The sequence below is a fragment of the Leptopilina boulardi genome, unplaced genomic scaffold, assembly GCF_019393585.1.
Source record: "Leptopilina boulardi isolate dan_hultmark-lab unplaced genomic scaffold, ZJU_Lbou_2.1 LbouV2_202, whole genome shotgun sequence".
Classification (NCBI taxonomy): Eukaryota; Metazoa; Arthropoda; class Insecta; order Hymenoptera; family Figitidae; genus Leptopilina; species Leptopilina boulardi.
The window spans coordinates 546,291-562,882 of NW_026137755.1; the positions used below are offsets into that span (position 1 = coordinate 546,291).

Below are 16,592 nucleotides of genomic sequence, written 5' to 3' on the forward strand. Positions count from 1 at the left end.
ATTTTTAGAAAAGGTTTTCAATCAGATTTTTTAGTTTCTTTTTTGTAATTTAGTAGTACGAATCAATATTCAGATTACTCCAACAATTATTCAAAAGAAAATTCTGCAAAATGTTTTTAAAAAAAAGTTAATACCTATTTTTCTCCTTTTTGGAAAAACATTCATTTCGTCAATTTTCATTGTAATAGTAAAGTGTATGTTTTTACGAGAGTTAGGTAAATGTCAGATCGACAGGTCATCTAGAAACTGGCACCTAGTTTGAAGTGAAGAATGATGGAAAGAGAGAAAGGGGGTGTGAGAGAAGGGGGTAGTTGAAGCTATATGAAAGATATGAAAACGTCGACGTACGGCCCCCCCAAGTTTACTCAGGGATCATTCAGTGTTAAAAACTCCCTTGTTTGCTGGCAAAAAGCGTATAGCATATAAGGGTAAAACTCGGATCGTTATTTCAGAGTGTTTGTTGTGTTTTAAGATTCTGACGTTTTGACTATACTCAAATCGCTGTTGGATGAAGTCAGGTATACACATTGTGTATCGCGTGTCACGTTACGACAAAAATCAAACTAGAAATATTTTTTTTTTACGATGCTTTAAATTTCACATCAAGATATTTCTTTCCTTTTTTTTGAACTATTAAAATCATTTAATTTATTTTATATCAGATAACTCTTTTTTCAATTTTTTCCCCTTATTTTGAAGGAAAAACAAAAATACTTTTTTTTAAATAAATTTTTATTTTTCCATCAGTAGTAAAAGTAAGTTTTAGGTCAGACAAGATTTTTTTTTGTAATGCAATTTAAAAATTATTTAACAGAAGAATAAAACTGAAAATGTCTTCTAATATAAAAAGTCAAATTTTTATTATAAAAAAAAAGAAATTTTTTCATATGAAATAATTTTTGGGAAAAAAAAATGAAAAAAAAATTGTATGACTTTATTGCCACTTGTGTTTAGTGCATGAATCAGGATACATTTGTGAATTGTAATTTCACGAGACGTAGGTTGTTGTGAATGATATACCTCGAGACAAGCAAGGGTGAATCGTTCTTCCAGCGTGTTACACATAATGCCTCATAAACAGCCCGAAAATGCCTACCGTCATCCCCCAATTCAAGTTGCAAGAGAGTTTTGTCCCCCTCAATCTTGACACCTCGACGGCAATAAACTTCAGCCTCATTAGTACCGTTAAACTTTTTCAAGAATTCATTCATGTCTCCTATAAAAAACAAAATTCTATACACCCTACAAAAAGGTTAAAAAAAAATTTTCATTTATTTATTTCATAATAATATTATTTTTTTATGTTATCGTAAATTGAAAAAAAAACATTTTTTTACTTTTGTTTCAAAAAAATCTTTTTTAGAAAAAAATTAGAAAAAAAAACCTTTACAATATTATAAATAATAATTGTTTTTAAAAATACTGTAATTTTGCAAAATAATTTTTGTTGGAAAATTACATTTTTTTTTGTAAATACAAAGAGAATATTCTCTTGAATTGAGTCCAAAAAAATTTCACTGACAAAATATAAAAGGAAAATATATATATTCGACGTCTCTTGAACCTTTCAGTTTTGTTGAATATTACGGGTGGCGACGGCGGTAAGCCCGTTAAATGTCGTGGTTCACCGTAAAAAGCCAGGACGTTACCACCCTGGTCTCGACGCCATAAAATAAAACTAGTCATTTTGCCCTCATATACATACTATATATATATGTATACTTTGCAGTGGCTCTGAGCCAGAAAAATTGATTGGGGAGAACAGTTACTTAAATCTGCTCAGAGATTTTTCATTGGGAATGAGTTAGAAATTTTTTTTTTTTTAACTTTTAAAAAATAATTTTCAATTTTTCTGCAATAATTAAAAAATATTTCTTTAATTATTTCTATACATTTTTTTTTAATAAAAATTATTATTTTTTTTCATTTTGCAAAAATATGTAAAATATATTTAAAAACAGATTTGTTTCAAATTGAAAAATTATTTAATTAGCGTAAATAAAATATTAGTAGTAAAAGTATGTTTTAGTCAGACAGAAATTGAAAATTACAATTTTTTTACATTAGTAGTAAACGTAAGTTTTAGTCAGACTGAAATTAGTGTCAGTAGTAAACGTAAAGTTTAGTCAGACAAAAGAACTAAACTTTGTGTAAAAAAAATATTAGTAGTAAAAGTAAGTTTTATTCAGACAGAATATTTTAATTTTCCCAATTTCAAGTAGTAAAAGTAAAGATTAGTCTGACATAAAAATGAAAAATATTGTAATTTTTCTATTAGTAGTAGGAGTTATTTTTCAGTCAGACTGTATATAGATAAAATTTTTTTTTCTTTTTACTAAAATTCCTTTTGTTAAGAAGTCAGTTAAAAAAAAAAATTGTCGAGAATAGATTCAAATTCAATTCGCGTGATATGGTAATCTCATTTAAAACAAAGATAAGATTATAGGGGTATATTCTTTTCGGGAAAGAAAGTGGTTTTTCAGAGTGGGTAAAAAATGAGAGGTCGGTGGTTGACTGGATTGAATTTAAATAATGCAAACTCACAAACCGAGAAACCAAAGAGACTGGAGCCCGCATTTTTATCGCTTTTAATTCACTTAATTCGGAAAATATTGGTTCAACATGAAGCGTCAAGTGTTTTATTATTAAATTTCAATGGTTTATTATTTGTTAACTTGTTCCGAAAAATATTGAACTAAATTTTCTCATAAAATAACAACACACACACTATATATATGAATGCAGGAAAAATTAATTAAAATATAAAAAAATATTTCGAAAATCAATTTTTTTAAAAGAAATATAAAAATAAAAAATTGTATATGTATCGTTTTTTTTTGTGTGTATAGGAAAGAGTTTTACGTTGACGATAATGCTGCAAACAACACCACCCCAAATAGCAACACTGTCAAAGGCGATAAAGGTGACAGTTGATGGTCCTCGTGAACCGAGATCCAAAACAAGTGAGTTTTGATTAAAATATTTTTTAAAATCAAATTTTCTATAAATTAAAAAATTAGAAAATTAGAATTTTTTTGAATTTTGTCTTTAATGATTGATGGTAAAAAATATTTATTTTAAAGAGCAAATTTTTAATGTATTAATTTTATAATTCGTCTATTAGTAAAATGAAAGTTTCGAAAAAAAATATTTTTTTCTGAGTAGTAAAAGTAAGTTATAGTCAGACTCTGGGCTGGAATTTATTTTTAAAAACATTACTATCAGTAGTAGAAGTAAATTTTAGTCAGACAGTAATTTTTAAAAACGCCTATTACTTATAGAAATAAAATATAATAAATTTTAAAATTTCGTTCTTTTTTTGAAAATATAAAAATTCGTGTCACGTTTTAGGGCATCAGGCTTTTCATCCCTTCCACTTTGGACCTCGACCATTTCCCTTTGGGCATCCACAAGATCCATTGGGATTCAAGTTAACCGGTAAGTCGATACTCCTTAATCGAAGGCCTTTACCAATCCTACCCCCCCCCCCCCGCTCCCCCCTCTAAATGACAAATTTCGTATCTCCAGTATCACCCTTACAGAGAGTTACGTTCACTTCTTCTTCTTCGTGGCGCGCTTCTACGTCGATAGATAACTAAGTTTGCAACCCAACCTACAACCTTCCACCTAAATTCTCTCTTTCTCTCTCTCTCTCTCTCGTTCTGGCTCTCGCTCTTGGAACCCGACTTCGTGGCTGCCACTGTTGCACAAGAGGGTGTCAAAATTGAGCGGCAACGTGGCACCCGCTCAAAATTGAGTTTTGCCACGTCTAAGTGGAGAGGACTCTGATTAATCCCTACACCAACGTCTTTTCCACATGGAACTTTCAAGACCTCCATGGTTGCTGTACATGGAAAGTTATTCCAAGTTATATAGATAGCAGCTTATGTTTCACTACACTGGGGTCCTTTTTGGTTAGGAGACAAATTTTTTTTTCAAAATTCAACTATTTTTTTGATTATTTTTTTTATTGTAATTTTCACAGTAGTATAAGTAAATATCTTATCAGACTTTGGAATTTTTTTGTAATTTTATTTGTAGATAAAACAAATTTTAAACAGGTAAACTAAATTAGTTCTTACTGAACTACTTTTTAGTAAATTAGTTGTTACTAAATTAGTAAATTAGTTATATTTAGAGTTTTTAGTTTTAGTGTAAAAATAATTTTTATTTCAAATAAATCGTCAAAATTTTCTATACCTGAGTCTTAGTAGTAAAAGTCAATTTTAGTCAGACATAATTAAAATTTTCGTAATTTTATTACAAATAGTAAAAGTAATTTTTATTTCGCATAAATCGTAAAAATTTTCTATCCTCAAGTCTTAGTAGTGAAAGTAAATTTTAGTCAGACATAATTGAAATAAAAAATATTAGTGGTAAAAGTAAGTTTTCTCTAGACGGAAATAACAAAAATTTTCTTCAATTTTAGTGATAATAGTTTAATGTAAGTAGTAAAAAAGTATGTTTTAGTCAGTCAAAAATTGTAAAGTCACATTATTAGTAGTAAAAGTAAATTTTAATAAAAAAAAAAATTAATTAGTGTAAATAAAAAATTAGTAGTAAAAGTAAATTTTAACCAGACAGAAATTATAAATATTGTACTATTTTCCTATTAGTAGTAAACGTGAGATTTAGTCAGACATAAACTTCTTATAATTTTTTAAACAGTAGTAAAAGTAAAATTTAGTCAGACATTTCTGTTTTTTAGTATTAGGAGTAAAACTTACAATTAGTTTTATACAGACATAATGACTAAATCAGATAAATAAAATTAGAAAATCAGTAGTAAAAATAAATATTTAGTCAGACTTTTTAAAGATATTTTGTTTTATTTTTTAAAATTACAGAAAATAATTAGTTCGACTATTCAACTTTTTTTGTAATTTTATTCAGTAATAAGTAGTAGTAAGTTTTAGCTAATAAATTCGTTTAAAAATTATTCTTAATTTTTCCATTATTAGTAGAAGTAGATTTTAGTCAGACATTTGAACAACATTTAACAATTGTTGTAATTATACTGTCAGTAGTAAAATTAAGCTTAAATCGCATCAAATCAGAGAAATTTATTGGATTTTTGTATTAGTAGTAGAATAAGTTTTTGGTCAGACATAACAATTATTGTAAATACAGTATCAGTAAGTCTTAGTCAGACAAATTTAAATAATTGTAATTTTAAAACCAGTAGAAATAAGACAGATTAGGGTTTAAATTCTTCTAATTTTTCCATTAGTAGTAATAGTAAGTTTTGGTCAGACATAATGATTTACAATTTTACTTTATTATCAGTACTACAAGTAATTTTTAGTCAGACCTAAATGAAAATCAGTAGTATTAAGCAATTTTTTTTTATTCAAAACGCTTTTAAACTAAAATATCAAAAAGTAAAAATTTTTTTTTTTGTCGTAAAAATTTTACAATTGAAATTTTTTTCCCCTTTTATTTTTTTAAAAACAGAAAAATAAAAAAAAAATTTCTCCGAAAATTGAATGTGGAATAAATATTTAAAAAAATTTGATTGGTCTAGTTTTGGTGGTGATTTTGAGGTGATGTGCAGGAAGAGTTTGTCTCTGTGTGTGTGTATTTATGAGAGAGTAGGTCGTCTGATTTCTCATTCCCCATTCTAAAAAGGGTTGGGCGAAATAGAGGCCAGAATTGGAAGGGGTAGAAAGCTCCGTTAAGCCGCTTATCATGCCGAAACAATACACTGTTGGTGCACCAGTATCAGTATTCTCCCTCTCACACCCGTATACTATAACGTTGGGCTATAGTCTCATCAAAATTTTGGAGCTTTCAACGAGTTCCAATGGAATTCATACCTCCAGACTAAACTCGGCGTCGAGGTTAATCGCACTCGAAAAACGTTCGGATTTGCCACCAAAAAAAAAAAAGAAAAAAAGAAAAAACAAATAAAAAAACAAAAGACAAAACAAAATAGAAAATTTTTCATCCCCCCTCCCCACCGCCCTTACTCACCCAATATACCTGGTATATGACAGATTTGATTTTACGCGAATGAATCAAAAAATATTTATTGTTCACACACATTCATTGAATTTGATTTTTTTTTTAAATATATATTGTCCGAAAAAAAATCGACAAATTGAAATGTTTTCAAAAAAGTTTTTTTATTACTTTTCCCGTCAATTTATTTAAATAAAAAAATTAATTAACTAAAAATAGTAAATTAGTCAAGATCTTTAATTTTAGTAATAGTAGAAATTAGTAGTAACAGTAAATATTTAGTCCGGCTGACTTTTGTATTTTTTCAGTAGTACAAGTCAATATTCTACTATTTAATTTGTTTTTGTTATTTTATCAGTAGTACATATAAATATTTAGTCAGATTTTTTTTAAATTTCCTTAACTTATCAGTAGTACAAGTAAATATTTATTCCGACTTTAATTTTTATTATACATATTAGTAGAACAAATCAATTTTAGTGAGACATCAAAATTGAACGATTTAAAAAAGTATTAGTTGATTTTTTAATTTTCTTTGCAATTTTATCAGTAGCACAGGTTCAGATTTTTTTAAAACTTTTATTAATTTATCAGTAGTGCAAGTCAATATTTAGTTCGACTGTATAAATTTTCGTAATTAGCAACTAATATTAACGAATTAATAATAATAAATATAATACTAAATTGCAAAAACAAAAATTAAATTAAAAAAATTTGTTTTCCTCAAAAAAAAGAAGAAGGTAAAGAAAAAAATAATTTCGTTTTGTATTGATTAGCATGTGAAAATTGGCGCCACTTTCTCTGAACCCTTTGATGAAACTAAGTTCGCGAATTGTAACACAGATTGCGCCACTGTCCAGTCCAGCGAATGGTCATTTAAATTTACCCCTTGCTTCGAGTTTGCAAAAGTGAAATAAAAGTGAATGTATCGTTAACGTTTATTTTTGTCTCAATATATTTCAAGGGGTGGTTTATTAGATATATCGCACAGCAAAAGGTTGATAAGGATATATATATGAAAAGAGGGAATAGAGACACCAGAGTTGAAGCGTACTATTCCCTGTTGGGGTTGTTAAGGTGTTCATTGAGGTGTAACTAGGGTGATGTTATTAAATTTCGTTTGGCCTCAAGTGTGGGGACAAAAATTTTTTTTATATATATATAATAAGTTTCCTCAAGCGTCAAGAAACTTTTATATTTACTTCAATTGACCACTTACAATGACAATAAATTGAATTATTTGTGCTTTGAATAGTTTTATTATTTATTTATTATTTATTATAATAATTATTTAAATTATTCTTTATTATAATAATTATGTAAATTATTCTTTATTATAATAATTATGTAAATTATTATTTATTATTATTACCATAATAGTAATAATAACAATAATATTTGATTTTTGAATAAGTAGTATTTAGTCAGACAGAAAGTATTAAGATTTTTCTACTCGATTTTCAGTAGTGAAAGTAAGTTTCAGTCAGACATAATAGAAAATATTATTTTATGTTTGCAGTAGAAAAAGTAGATTACAGTCAAACAAAATTTTTTAAAACTCTTGGAATTATTCAGTAGTAAAACTACGTTTTGGTCAGACGTAATATTTACTTTCAGTAGAAAAAGTATATTCCTGTCAGACAAAATTGTTTAATTGGAATTTTCAGGTAGTAAAACTACGTTTTGGTCAGACGTAATATTTTTATATTACTTTCAGTAGAAAAAGTATATTCCTGTCAGACAAAATTCTTTTAATTGGAATTTTCAAGTAGTAAAACTACGTTTTAGTCAGACGTATATGTGGAAAATTTTCTTTTTTTACTCCTGTAGATTCAAATCAAAATTTGTTAAATATTGTATAAATTTTGAAATAAGTAAAAAAAAATTAAAAAATTTCCATTTTTATACATTTAGGTAAACAAAAATTGTGTAACAAGTTTTTTTTCAAGTAGCAGCGTATAATTTGTCCGTTATGAAGAACAGGGGGCCCTGTGGTAAAAGTAAAGAAGAAAGATCAACCAAAGATTGTCCAAGTGCGCAAACATAGTAAAGAGAAAGTAAGAGAGAAAAAGAGAAAAAGAGAGAGAGAGAGAGAAAGAAAGACAGTTTTTGGGGTGGCTTAGTTCGTTTTAAGCAAAAGGGGATGAAAAATCGCAAGAGCCGACGGATTCGAGTTAACAAGAACATCGCGCGTCCCTTTCTCATTCCACTTTTTCATTCACAAGCCCCCGTGTCAATTAACCGCCACCGGAGGCCGGAAAAATCGCGACCCCTGTTTCAATAAGGTGGCCTTTACCTCATTTGAGGGAGATTGTTAGGAGCACTTCGTTTAAAACTGTCTTTTCTCACAGATCTCTTTGCAGTAAATTCGCGTCCTTTTCTTTTTTTTTTATTTTTTACTCGATAGAAGAGAAATCTCCCTCGTCTACTTAAAATTGTCAGATGTAATTGTCGAAAGTTTTTTTTTTTATAGAATCACAAAACTTTTGGAGGCAAAAAAAATATCTAATACTGACAAAAAATTCGAATTAATTTTCAATCACTTTTAAATTTTGTATTCGAGCCAATTAGTTTCTATCTGAATGTAAAATTTAAAAATTTTACTTTAATAATAATAAATAAATAATTATAAAATAAAATTAAATTAATTATGAAAAAAATAGTAATAAATTGAAAAGTGAATGAAATTTTGTAAAATAAGGGTCTGATTTTGTTCAGTGATCATGAATGCTTTCTTGCACGTGTTACAGAAGGGTAAAACCTCTATCTCTCTCTCTCTCTCTATTATAGAAAACTGGTCCTTAAAGGGAAGCTTTTTAAGGGAATCCTTGTCCATCCCCCAGTGTCGAATCACAGTGGTTCCTTTAAATTCGCGTCACATTTCACCCCAAGTCTTGTAAGGGGTTGGTTTCGTGTCCTCAGTGTGTACCCCCGTCTTTTAATCAGGTCCAGTGACCGGTCTCGAGGCTTTCCTCCCGTAGCGACGGTAACTAATGATACCCTTCGTCTTTTCCACCTTCGCAACGTCTCACCCTTATATACACGTCTATATATAGTTTGCAAATGTTTCTGAAATTGGAATCTACCAAATTTCAAGGGATTCACAATTTTTACTTTAATATTCTTACATTTTTACATTTTTAAAAAGAATTTTTTAATAGAAAAGAAAATTATTTTTTATCAATAATAATAATAATAATAAATGAACGAAATACGATTATTTATTTTTAAAACAAAATATTTTTTTTTCGTCATTAAAAAATAGTTGGTAACAGTCATTGACAAATTTCGAGGACATCTCAGGATTCGTGACGTCAGTATCAGTGCCAGGAGAGCCTTTTCAGGGTGGCATTTTAGGGGTCGTTGCGATGCGATAATGAGAACGGGCGCAAAAGGGTGGGTGTGCAAAGACATCCAACCGACCGTTTCTCTCTACACGGTACGATGAAAAGGGAAAGAGAATGAGAAGATGCAAAAGACAAAGAGGGTATCAGGATATTCTATAATAGTAAGAGAGAGAGGAAGAGAGAGAGAGAGAGAACTCCAAAAGGGTTAAAGCCTCGTGAACCAAGAAGAAGGGCTTTTTAACTCCTGTTTTGCATAGATTTGAATAGATAAGGAAGGCGGCAAAATATACGCGAATTAATTTATTATGTATCTCTTAGATCCAACCGAATTTTCTGTAAGCACAAAATCAGCTTCTGGCGAATTTTCACAGCTTTAAGATTTAAATTCGTGAATTTCCAATTTATTTTTCAAATAAACTAAGTAAATTGAAAATTTATGTTTTAGTAAGAAATAACCAAAATTTTTTTAATTTTAATAATCAGTAGAAAAAGTAAGTTTTAGTAAGACATAAATAAGTTTTCATAACTTTAGTCTTAGTATAGAATAAGTAAGTTTTAGTCAGACATACACTCTTTACGATTTTAGTGTAATTATAATTTATTAAAAGTTTTAGAATTAAAATTTTTAAATTCAATAACAGTAGTATAAATAATATTTAGTCAGACAAAATGTATTATCCTCGAGTCTTAGTAGTATAAGTAAATTTCAGTCAGACATAATAGAAAATATTATTTTCTGTTTGCAGTAGAAAAAGTAGGTTCCAGTCAGACAAAATTTTTTAAGTCTTCGAATTTTCCAGTAGTAAAACTACGTTTTGGTCAGACCAAATATTATTTTAGTCACAGTAGAAAAAGTATATTTCAGTTAGACAAAATTATTTAAACTCTACGAATTTTTCAGTAGTAAAATTAAGTTTTAGTCAGACTAGTTTTTTTTACAATTTTTCTTTGTATCATGATTGAGGTCAATATTAAGAAGAATTAAGGACTTTGATTAATGTTTTATATCAATTTTATATATAAAGGGAATAAAATTCTCCCTTTTGTATATATATTGTATAAATTAATTTTGACTTAAGACATTTGGAGATTGAGAAAATAATGCTCCACATGACCTCAGCACATTATCGTCTTTGAGAATGGTAGAACTAACACGTTTAGAACAAGTTGCTCGATAATACATCATCCCTTAAACTGAGGGGTCCCCTCTTGGTACACCGAAGGCAACTAACCCTAGGGCCGTAACGCTTAAGCTTAACATTTCTCACACCCTCCCCCCACATAGACTTAAAAGGGTGGTGGGTTTCTTCTTGAAACCCTTTCTCTCTCTCTCCATTGATATTCTTTCCCTTTCTCTCTCTCTCTCTCTCTCTTTCTCTTAACTCGCTCTCGACAACCCTCCTCTCATTAGTCTTCATTTGTTTTTGGAATTATCGCCTCCAACTAAAACTGGCACGCGAATTCTGCCAAAAGGGGTGGTGAACCGTTATTTAAGGTTTATTAAACTGAAAATATGTTATCCCCTTCAAAAAGCTTCGATTTTATTTAATTTCTTTTTTAATGTAAACAATTTGTACTTGCATTTACACTTTCACTTTCACTTTAAATTAACAGTTTCACTATCACTTACATTTTTAATCAAAAATTTCTTTTAACTATTACTAATTTTTTTATACTTTTTTTCAATGTGAATGTAAAAAAAATTTTAGTGATAATGAAATTAAAAAATAATTTATTCTTGTTATTAACAAATTACTAATTTAAACTATTACTATTACTAATTTTTTTATACTTTTTTTTCAATGTGAATGTAAAAAAAATTTTAGTGATAATGAAATTAAAAAAGAATTTATTCTTGTTATTAACAAAAAAGTTGCTTTAATTCTAATTTTCTAAATTTTAAAAATTAAAAAAAAACAAAAAGCTTATATATAGTGAAACAATCTGAAAATCGAGGTTATCTTCTTTTTGTACATATATATAGAAGCAAAGAAGCTTTTCGAGTTTCGTTGTCTCTCTCTCTCTCTCTCTCTTATCGTTTTCTTAATCCTCTTCGCTCGCTGATTCTCATTCTATTTTTCTTTTCGTCTTCTCTCTCTCTCTTTTTCTCTCTCTCTTGTGAAATGAAAGAGCTATAGAAACAGCCAGCACGTTGGAGAGATAGTGGTGTCGTCGTCCCTGGCAATCCGGTTTAAAGAGAGTTTAAAAATTTCCCCTTTATCCCCTGACGAGCTTTTTCAACCACCCCCCCCACCTTCAATCCAGTCGTTATACCACAGTTGCACCCCCCCCTCTCCCACCTCCCTCCGCAAGAGGAGCTTTGCGGCCAACCAATCCGGCATGCCACAATCTCCGCCCGCCACGCCCACGCACCAGTGACTCCGTGTCCATCCCCACCATCTAATTTCCCCCCAAGCTTTTTACCCCTTCTATCCCCACTTATAATGCCAACAAACTAGACTCCTCTCCTTTTACCGAGAGCTTTCATCTCCATCTCTTTCGTATTCTCACGTTATTCTCCTTGTTCCTCGCGCACCTGATTGTTGGCTTCGCAGCTTTTAGAGTAGAAATTCTTTCTTCTTTTTCTTCTTCTCCTTCTTCTTCTTCTTCTTTTTCTTTTTCTTTTAAATGTCTTGTGCAGACTTTGCTATAATCTGTTATTGATCAAAGTTTTTCTAAAATAGATACTTACGGATTCCTTGATATTTCTGTTTTTCATTTTCTTTTTTTGTTTTGTTTTGTTTTGTTTGCAGTAGAAAATATAAGTTACAGTCAGAGAAAACGTGGAAAATATTTTCATGACTGAAATAAGTAGTAAAAGTAACTTTTAGTCAGACAAATAAAAAAAAATTACAGTAGAAAAAGTAAATTATAATCAGACAAAATATTAATAATGTCCTCGTCACTGAAATCAGTAGTAAAAGTAAAGTTTAGTCAGACAAAAATTTATAAATTCGTAATTTTCTTCTATTAGTAGTACAAGTAAACATTTAGTCAAGCAGAAAAATAAATTATTTTAAATATCGTTTCAGTAGCAATTAGTTTTAGTTTCATTACTAAGATCAGTAGTCTAAGTATTTTTTAGTCAGACAAAAATGTTTAAATTCGCATTTTTCCTTTATTAGTAGTACAAGTAGATGTTTAGTCAGACAGAAATTAAATTCATTTAATTTTACTTTTAGTACAAAAATTAGTAGTGGAAGTAAATTTCAGTCAGACAAAAATGTAAATTTTTTAAATATCAGTAAAAAATAGTTTTAGTTTTAGTACTAAGATCAGTAGTAAAACTAATTTTAGTCGGACAAAAATGTTTTAAATTTTTTTTCTGGATATTGTGTTTGCAGTGGAAAAAGTAGATTATAGTCAGACAAAAATATTTAAATTCGCAATTTTCTTCAATCAGTAGTACAAGTAAATATTTAGTCAGACAGAATTGTGAATTCTTTTTTATTTTTTCTGTTTGTAAAAATTACTTAATACTAAAAGCAGTAGCGAAAGTAAATTTTAGTCAGACAGAAGTGTAAATTCTTTTAACTTTTTGTGTCTGTAGAAATTATTCTTAGTTTCAGTACTGAAATCAGTAGCGAAGGTAAATTTTAGTCAAACAGAAATGTTTAAATACGAAATTTTTTCAATTAGTAGTACAAGTAAATATTTAGTCAGACAAAAGTGTAAATTCTTTTAAAATTTAATATCAGTAAAAAATAGATTTAGTTTTAATTTTTATTTTTAAGTTTCGATCACAACAGAATTATTTGAATTCTTGTCATTTTTATTATATTCTTTTACAACAGGTTTTTTCATTAATATAAATGTGTTTGATAAAATTAATAATGAAAAAATAAAAAAAAACAATTCTTTTCTACTACTTTTATCAAAAAAGGGATAAATAATTTTTTTTTTTAAGTACTTTTTAATTCTGAATAAATCAAACACAATCAATGATAGAGGCGTGTAGAAATGTTATTTAGTAGATAAATACGAGTTTACTATTTGCATGAGGGTATTGGACCATTACTCTACGAGAGTAGACTAGATTCGCCTGAATTGCTTGATTTTCTAGTGTCAACCAGTCTACGTGATTTGCATATATATATATAAATACAATTTATCTCAAAGCCTGGTTGAATTCAATGCTAAAATTTAACTTCATTATTTGAACAATAAATCACTTTAACTTTCTTTTTTCTCCAAATTAAAAAAAAATTTATTAGAAATTTTTTTATGAATTTTATTAACAGTAGAAAAAAGAAAATATGGTGTCAATTTTTCTGTAGAGTAAAAAAGAAGTTAATATTAAAAAATAAAAAAAAAAATAACAAAAGAATATCGATTGAGAAATAAGTGTGAAAATTTTGAAACCTCATAGAATAGAATTCATGAAGATGGGAAAGTAAGATTATATATATATATATATATATATATATAGTCACGAGTTTCTTTCCATTACGCAGGTTTGCAACACCTGAGTCTGGATCAAGGAGGAGGTGGACAAGGGTGGGGTGGTTTACCTAGAGGGGCACTTCCCCCACACTGTCTTCCACCACCGCCCGGTCATCACTCGCATACTCATCCCACTTCAGGGGCAGCCTCGGCCTTCAACCCCTTCCATCATACCATTGAACAAAGATCTCCTAGGATGCAAGGACCCGCTACCAACGGTAAGAAAAAAAAGAGATATCAAGTTTTCATAATGGTAAAAAAAAAATTCCTCTTTTTAGAGAGTGCGAAAAAAAACACGATAAATACAAAATAGATTTAATTTAATAATTATTAAATAAATTATTATTTATTATAATTATTGTTAACTAATTGTAATTATAATTTTATTTGGCTAACAGTTGGTTTTTGGATCTTTTTACATAAAATAATTATTTAATGAAAATTTGCAAAAAAAAAAATCTTGGAATTAAAATCATAATTTTTGCAGAATCTCCGAGAAATGATTTAGGACCAATCACTGTTTCGGTACGAGAAGCAACACCCAGTGCTTCACCGGCAAATCCTGGTCCAGGTCTCCTAACTACAGCATCCGTTACGGCACCAACATCGTCAGCAGAATCCACAACAACTGCACCCAGTCCATCTGGTCATCATTCACATTTTCAAGGTTCATTTTTTTTTACATAAATCTTTTGTTTTACAAAAGGAAAAATTTTCCCCAAAAAAATTGTTTTCTTTACTTTTATTTTTTTCAGGTCTTCATCTATTGGGTGCAACTAATTCATTGTTTGGATCGATATTTGCCCCCCTACTACCACAATCATCTTGGCTCTATAATCCTCTTTATCATACACAACAATATATTTTGGAACCCGAGTGGCATGCATTGGCTTTAAGAATGGCTCAACATCGTTTACAGAGGCCAGATCAAGTTCGTCTTGAGGAATTGAAAAAACTTCGTGCCAACAGCGATAGTCCTGAGGATAATAATTCCAAGGACGAAAGACGCGTTGACACTGAAAATCGCGATACCGAAAGTCCCGATGGTAGTATTGAAGTTGATGATCGTCACGAGCAGGATAGAAAAAATCGTAACAAAAGTGATGAGTCATTAAACGAACAAGAATCACCGCGAATATCACCAATACAAAATAGTGATCATGACGATACAATTTCACCAGAATTAAACGAAAGAGAAACATCCATTCGATTGAGACCAAGTTTAGAGAATCTCAACGAATCGGAAATTTATGATCAAGAACAAACTGTCTCTTGTGATTTACCAGTGAAAATAAGAGTCGAAGGCACTGTTGATTTAAGCACAAAACGTGGACAGGATAAAGAAAATGTTGGACAGGATCTCACGACAAAAAAAAAGGATAATGAAGAATCCGAAAGAGAATCCCTTCGAACAAGAAGGGACCGAAGTCCCAAACCAAGACAAGTTTGGAGACCCTATTAAAAAAAAAAAAAAATTGCCCTTGGTTTTCTCTATAAACCAAAAAAAAAAACAGGACTAACCAGGGTTTCGAGTCAACTGCAATGTAAATACGTCCAATGTTTAAGGAATTGTATCTAAAAACTCTCTAATCCACAAATTTTTTCCTCGTAATTTATTTCCATTTTGTATAAAAAATATTAAAAAAAAAAAAAGAATTCACTAATGACAATTTTGACTCGATGTAAAATTCAAAAAGAAAAAAAAATACTTAGCTGTCCTCTGTAAATAAATTTAGATGTATACGATTTCCGTCAGGTGCACCATGTGACAAAAAAAAAATATTATTGTTTCTAGAGAAAGATATGAATAAAAAAAAAAAAAAAACTAGTCGAGAAATCTGTGCAATTTTAGAATTCTATTGCCTTCTCGATGCCTATGTTCTTAGACAGATTCGTTTAAGAAAATTAATCATCAACTGTTTACGTAAACAATCGAATAAATATTCTTCGTTCCAAAAAATATTGTACTTTTTTTTCATTCTAAATAAATGTCCTTAAATCCTTTAATGCAAATATAATTATATAGAATTTTAATATCAATTTTGTTTCAAAATTATCACTTGTCCTGATAAATTTATCTAAATATTGGAAAACTATTTTTTATTTTGAACCAAAGTTATCACTTGTCCTTATAAATGTAACTAAGTACTGAAAAGTTGTTACTAGTCACTAGTTATCAGATGTTTATTTCGGACAAAGGTTATCACTTGTCTCTGTAAATATAACTAATCGCTGGAAAGTTATACATTTTTTGTTTCGGAATAAAATTATCACTTGTTCTTATAAACATATAATTATAAATAGAAGTAAATGTTGAAAAGTTATCAGTTTCTTGTTTCGGTACAAAGTTATCACTTATCATTATAAATATAACTAAGTACTGTTAAGTTGTCAGATGCTTGTTTCGGAACAAAGTTATCACTTGTCCTTAAAAATATAACTAAGTACTGTTATCAGTTATTTGTTTCGGCACAAAGTTATCACTTGTCCTTTTAAACATATAATTATAAATAGAAAGAAGTATTTGTTAAGTTATCAGATGCTTGTTTCGGAACAAAGTTATCACTTGTCCTTAAAAATATAACTAAGTACTGTTATCAGTTATTTGTTTCGGCACAAAGTTATCACTTGTCCTTTTAAACATATAATTATAAATAGAAAGAAGTATTTGTTAAGTTATCAGATGCTTGTTTCGGAACAAAGTTATCACTTGTCCTTAAAAATATAACTAAGTACTGTTATCAGTTATTTGTTTCGGCACAAAGTTATCACTTGTCCGTTTAAACATATAATTATAAATAGAAAGAAGTATTTGTTAAGTTATCAGATTCTTGTTTCGGA

General features: G+C 29.1%; 1 protein-coding gene across 2 annotated transcripts in view; it reads left to right on the forward strand.

The window, feature by feature from the left end:
* Positions 1 to 15,710, forward strand: part of LOC127278244 (uncharacterized) — a 32,736-nt gene extending 17,026 nt beyond the window's left edge. For both annotated transcript variants that reach the window (XM_051299849.1, XM_051299850.1), the window contains exons 4-8: positions 2,850 to 2,963; positions 3,352 to 3,438; positions 13,763 to 13,969; positions 14,239 to 14,418; positions 14,507 to 15,710. In XM_051299849.1, coding sequence (XP_051155806.1) covers positions 2,850 to 2,963; positions 3,352 to 3,438; positions 13,763 to 13,969; positions 14,239 to 14,418; positions 14,507 to 15,213 — 1,295 coding nt within the window. In that variant the 3' untranslated portion in view covers positions 15,214 to 15,710. The remainder of the gene's footprint in view (positions 1 to 2,849; positions 2,964 to 3,351; positions 3,439 to 13,762; positions 13,970 to 14,238; positions 14,419 to 14,506) is intronic.
* The last annotated feature ends 882 nt before the right edge of the window (positions 15,711 to 16,592 follow it).